Consider the following 6090-nt stretch of genomic DNA (forward strand, 5'->3'; position numbering starts at 1 on the left):
GGGCTGTTAGATGTTGAGTCAGATCTGATTTTCACCCATAAGGAGCTGGGGTGGGTGGGGAATGTGAGGTGTGAGCACAGCTTGGTTCCCTTCCCACCATACGTGTCAGACCAGTAGAGTCAGTAAAGGATGTTGTAACGTGCTGCTGTATGTGCTAACGCCGTGCTGCCAACACCTTCAGCTCAAGAGATTTGAAAGCTCTGTCAGAGCTTGGCTTGCTAGAATTGTTTTAGAATTGCTTCAGTTTATACATGCTGGTGTTCAGCTCTGCCCACAGTCTCCCTGTTTTTGTAATCTAGAGGAAAAATGTTGTATGTCATAGAATCACAGAATGTTTTGGGATGGAAGGGACCTTTAAGGGTCATATAGTCCAATCCCCCTGCAGTGAGCAGGAACATCTTTGACTAGGTCAGATTGCTCAAAGCCCTACCCAACCTGACCTTGAATACCTCCTTTCATTGTAGGTGAGGTGTTCCATCCCTCTGATCATTTTTTGTCACCCTCCTTTGGACCAGCTTCAGCAGGTCCATCTCTTTCCTGTGCTGAGGACTCCAGAGCTGAACACAGCACTGCAGGTTAGACCTCACCAGACCAGACCAGAGAGGAAGAATCATCTCTGTTGGCCTGCTGCTCATGCTTCAGGATACAATTGGCTTTCTGGGCTATGAGTGCACATCACCAACTCATGTGCAGCTTTTTATCCACCAGTACACCCAAGTATTTCTCTGCAGGGCTGCTCTCAATCCCTTCATTTCTCAGCCTGTATTGATAACAGAGGTTGCCCCAGTCTGGGTGCAGGCACTGATATTTATAATATATCACGCAACAAAATGAAAGGTGATAAGCACTTCTAAGCAGCTGTGATGTACCAAAGTACAATTATGTAACAAGGTTAGGTGTAAGCTCACTTATTCATCAGTTTATAAAATCAGTCTCTCAGAAAAGAAAGCACACCCAAAACTAGAAAGGAAACACTAGGACTTTATTATTCAACATAGAAGACTTTATTTACAATTAGACTTAAAGAGAGTTTGAGCTTTATTTTATTTTTATCGAGTTCATTTATATTCTTAATGAAAGTATATACTGCACTGTTTGAACAAGTGTAAATACTTAACATTAGCCCTAATAGTGTGAATTAACAATAACTGTAGCTGATGTTTTGGACAAAATAACTACTAATTATAATTCAAGTGCAGGCTAGGTGCTGAACATAGTTTAAAACTTCAAACCTGCATTGAGATCAATGCAATTACACATATGAACAAACAAATCTGTGTGCATGAAAAACTGGGCCCTGAGACATTTAAAACCATGGCCTGAGATGCTGCTGTTGGAGCACCACATAGCACTAAACAACACTAGGACAGCAAACACTAACTTGTTGACAATGGACTTGAAGCCAAAGAAGATGAAATTGAAAAGCTAGTGCATCAAAAAACAACAGAAGAATTGCTGTTGTTCCTTTTGTGAAAAGAACTTACTGCTAAATTTGAGCACAAAAGTAGAGTTTTATTATAAAAACTTGGTGTCAGATCTTGAACGACAGCAGACTTGTGCTTGTTTCAAAGGAGAAGGTGTCTTAATGATTTTAGCTGTCCTTGTAGCCTTTTTGACCAGTCCATAGGACTCTATGGATGCCTTCATTGGTGTCACACTGTCCCCAAACTAATAAGGGAACAGAGCATTATATATGGCACCAGCAACTATGCAGACACGAGAGAAAGGTTTTGGGTTTCATTGACTTGCTAGCACCAGCAAGTAATCAAATGCATGGGTAAGGTGAGCAAAGTTTCCCTTGAGTATCATGCCTACTTCACATCTCTCACCCTGTTACTTTGCATTTCCAGCTGACAGCTGGAAAAAAACACAGACTGTAGCCATGTACCACATAGACCTTGCCTTCAAGAATAATCTGTTGAGATTACTGTGATTCATTGTCTCCACTGATAGTTACAAAACTTTGCTCACAAGGAACATAAGATTAAAACAACAGCATTTAAATCTGTTATGCTTTATATCCAAAGGGTGAAAATACCTTACTAATGATACCTTGCCAAAGATATTGCCCTTTACTAGCAAGACAAACCTTTCTGGTTTGAAGTCCATTGTAGCATTATTTCTAAACACCAGGCTATGACAAGCTGGTCATGTTTCATTTTCCTTTTTCTTTGCAACTCTTATTTAAGGGGACAAAATTCCAGGAAGAAATCTTAGAAAGTGCTGAACGTAGGCTCTTATTCTAAATTCAGTGGGTCCACAGGAAAAAGCGAGACCCCACAACACTCAATATCTGCCCCACTGACTCTCATTTCTGAGTTAGGGCATTGAGTTTAAATGAAAAAGTGAACTGTTTACGCGGATGGTGGTATTTACTACCTGTCTACAGGCTGATGCACCTCATTAAACAAATGATTGCACAAATTTCCTTGTGGCAGGTGGTTTATCAGTAAAGAATTGGGGCTACCTGTTTTCATTTATATTCTTCTATGGCAAGGGAGTAGAACCCTCTGATATTTGATCAAAACCATTATCTCAGTCTTTTCTGTGCCTGAAGCATTCTGGAATATTTTCTCTTGACCTTAAAGGTGACAGATCATTCTCTAAGGGAGGCCGTGGGCAAAGTAATGTGAGGGCAGAGCAGAGGCTGGTGTTCAAGCAAGAGCCAGAAAGAAGAGCATGCATGGAGGCAACAGAAAGAGCGGTGAAGCAGGTTGGGAGTTAGGGAGTCAGTCAAATTACTAAACAGCTGTTGAGCCAAATGTTGATGAGCTCCATCAACATATGAATGACTGCTGTGTGTCTATGAGCTATCTCCATATAAAATATATAAACCACATATCTTACTAAGTCTTTTATTAACTTCATGTATGACAGTTAGTAACTTTACATAATAAACTTCACATTCAACACAATTTACACCCCTAAATAGAGGACAGAAACCAATTGTATTGCAGCAGCTTCCATTCCCTGAAGGAACAGAAAGAAACGTTGCAGTGAGAGCTTCTAGAGCACAGCATGAGCTCGAAGGTGGTGTCATTCCCAGTCTGTACTCAGAGACAGAATATCAGCAAACAGCTTTCATTTGTCTTGCAAATCCCAGAAGAAAAAAGTAGCAAGCTGCGTAAATGGCAGATGGCGGACTAAAGTCCAACTGCGCCTCAACTTCAGTCTGCTTGAATGTCATTTAAAATTTGTAACAAGGTTCAAATAATTGGTTATTTCAAAGCATAGTTTCAGTGATGACCTTTCTAGTGATGTCAGAAGTCTGGACCTTTGGAAACATCAGCTCATTTGGGTTGGTGAGCTGGTCTTCTCAAAATGGAAAAGCATGTTGATTTCCATAGCAGGTGAACTCACTGTGCCTTGAATCATACCTTTTGTCTCTGAATTTTAACGTGCTGCTTGGCTGAAATTTCCATTACACATTGACTACCTCAGAAGTATTTTGTTACCTGTAGTGAAATAAAATCAGATGAGGTAAGTATTCATCTTAAAAATGTCTCTTTGTTACAGCAGACTTCTCACCATAACATTAATGTCTCTGCACTTCTTTTAAAACACTCTGAAAATGTCTTTGTTCCCCTCGATGTCAGTGCATTAATCTACCACTTGATCATTCTACCCATGATGGGAGAATATTTAGTCTTAGTGGGCTAGATCTGTTCAGGAGATGTTTAAACTAACATGACAGTACTGCATGACTGAGAAAAAGAAGTGAGAAATTCTATCCAACACTCAATAAAAAACGTCCTTCACATGGGTTCTGCAGACCTCAGACAGGGGTATGTGCTGAAGGAGCACACGAATCTGCAGCCATGTGGCCTCTGTCCCAGAGGAGTACTAGAGGGCAATTCTGAACAGTTTAGCACTCTTGGATAAAATGTCTATTTTCATAAACTCATAGCAATCCTGTTTAGGGATAAAAAAAATGTTGGCCTTTTGATCCAGTTCCAGATAACCACTTCTGAGTGTGTTGAGACTGAAAGATTAAGGCTGGGAAGAGAATTTGAAAACATTAGCAAAATTTTCTGGATGATTTCCCACAGAACAACTGCTGAATTTACTAGCACTCAAAAAAAGTAATACCAGCTAAATAAGTAATGATTCTCAACTTCTTGAAACTCTGAGGAAAAGTTACTGCTGAGGACTGAGCCTTTGGTGCTTACTTACTTATTTTAGTTTCTTCGATCTGCATATGAAATAGGAACCCATGAATGCGAGGAACAGCACAGAACCTGAGATAATTAACACCATCTGCAGCATACTCAGCATCTGGACCCGACTGGTGACTTTATTTCTGAACATTTCTGCTTTTGCGTCCCCAATAACAGCAGTCTGAAACAGAAAAATATCAGTGAAATGTAAGTACACAGATCCTCATTGCTGAATGTATTCTTGGCACGTGCAAATCACAGCATATGTTTAATTGCCCAATTTTCGAGCACCAAGATTAAAAAGTGAGGTTGTGGGCTTTGGGGTTTGTTTGTTTGTTTGTTTGTTTTATAAACAGTGAAGATTGGTAGACAGAAAATATACTAACCTCGTTTAGCCAAAGAAGAGGAAAAACATAAGGTTTTTTAACCTTTGATAAAGCTCTGAAATGAGAAAATAATTACAGCATGTTAACTTTAGTTTGGTCCATAAGCCCAGTCTGTACATAAGCATTTTTCTTATCCTCTAACTACATTTCTACCTTCCAGATGTACCTTTTCAGTATAGTTTTGGACTGAAAGAAAAAATAAGCCTACAATTAATAACTGCCATTTCATATATTGGGCAAACATCTTTTTCTATCTAATCTTCCACATGTGGGTGGTCAGAAAGAAGAAAGCCTGGACACAGCTGGGTGTTTGTAGTAGGGCGTGAAGATCTGTGTGGTGTCCACCTGCCAGAGGTGCAGGATGCCAAAGTGCACATCTGTACATGTACATTTGGGCCAACGAAGGAGAAAAGAAACAACTAAAGACCAATCAGCCCTTGTGATAAAATTCATTCAATGACAGAGCACACATAAATTCTCTCTCTCATTGGACTTATTACGGAAAATGCATTTTACCTTATAGTTCATCCTCATGGCCCCCATTTGGGTTTTGTAAGAATGTTATTTTTAAAAACATGTTGCCTCGTGAGCTTCTGTGAGGAAATCACATGTGTTTTGAAATACTCAAGCAGCAAGCAATACCTTGCTCAAGAAGGTTTGATCTTTTGCTGAAATTTGTGTTCTCTGAAGAGTCATTACTGAAATTTTTGCAAGAATGACAAAAATACTTTGGGAAAGTATTTTTATTCCTTCTTTTCCCAGTCATATCTACTCTCATAAATTAATCAGGCATCTGGAAACAAAATATGAAGCAGTACTTACGCAATTCTTGATGTAGGCTGCACGAGGAGGTTTACTTGTAGCCTTTTTGCAAACTGTAGCGTAAAACCAGTAATCTAAAACCACAAAAAAACCCCAAACAACATTAATTTAAAGTTTTGAATTAGATGTGTCAAAAAACACTTGGGTATTATTTTATCCTTATGTTTTGAAGGAATCAACTTTTTAATGAAATTTTAATATTTCTAGGAGTCTCTCATTTCTCATAGAAGTTCTGATTTTGTGGCTTTACAATAGTTACTTCGGTAATTTGCAGTTAAAACTGAAGAGAAAAAAAAGGTTAAAAAAACTGAATCAGTCATGAAACATTTCACATAAAAGTATGTTTAAAATGGTTTTGTCCACCAGAAATTAGCTTAATTTTTCATAACAGAGAATGTTTAACTTGCTAAGGCCAAAAACAGAGCACACATAAAAACAAAGGTCAGGTTTTTTATTCCTCTCCTTCTTTTCCCCTCTGTCTTCCACAGAAACAAGACAGGGCATGATCCTTGACAATTTCATATCAGATTTAGGAAATTCTGGTTGATATCTCTGTTCCAAATAAGGTGAAGTGAAGATTTAAGTTAGAACTCATTACTAAAGTTACAAAACTTAACTGTCAAATTATATGACTAAAAATATTTTAGGGAGAAATCCTGAATTGTACCTAGGTCTGTTCTAGACTAGCCTGTTCAGACTTCTAGCAATTTTCTTGGAAATAATTT

General features: G+C 38.6%; 1 protein-coding gene across 1 annotated transcript in view; it reads right to left on the reverse strand.

Moving 5' to 3' along the window:
* Window positions 1–2847: 2847 nt before the first annotated feature.
* LOC104274042 (platelet glycoprotein 4-like) overlaps window positions 2848–6090 on the reverse strand; it is a gene marked incomplete at its 5' end in the record, with an annotated part of 4782 nt that continues 1539 nt past the window's right edge. Inside the window, 4 exons of the mRNA XM_009869554.1 lie at window positions 2848–3455; window positions 4174–4338; window positions 4544–4598; window positions 5366–5439. Of these exons, the coding sequence (XP_009867856.1) occupies window positions 4174–4338; window positions 4544–4598; window positions 5366–5439 (294 nt within the window). The remainder of the gene's footprint in view (window positions 3456–4173; window positions 4339–4543; window positions 4599–5365; window positions 5440–6090) is intronic.

This window comes from Apaloderma vittatum, unplaced genomic scaffold (genome assembly GCF_000703405.1).
Source record: "Apaloderma vittatum isolate BGI_N311 unplaced genomic scaffold, ASM70340v1 scaffold10625, whole genome shotgun sequence".
Lineage (NCBI taxonomy): Eukaryota > Metazoa > Chordata > Aves > Trogoniformes > Trogonidae > Apaloderma > Apaloderma vittatum.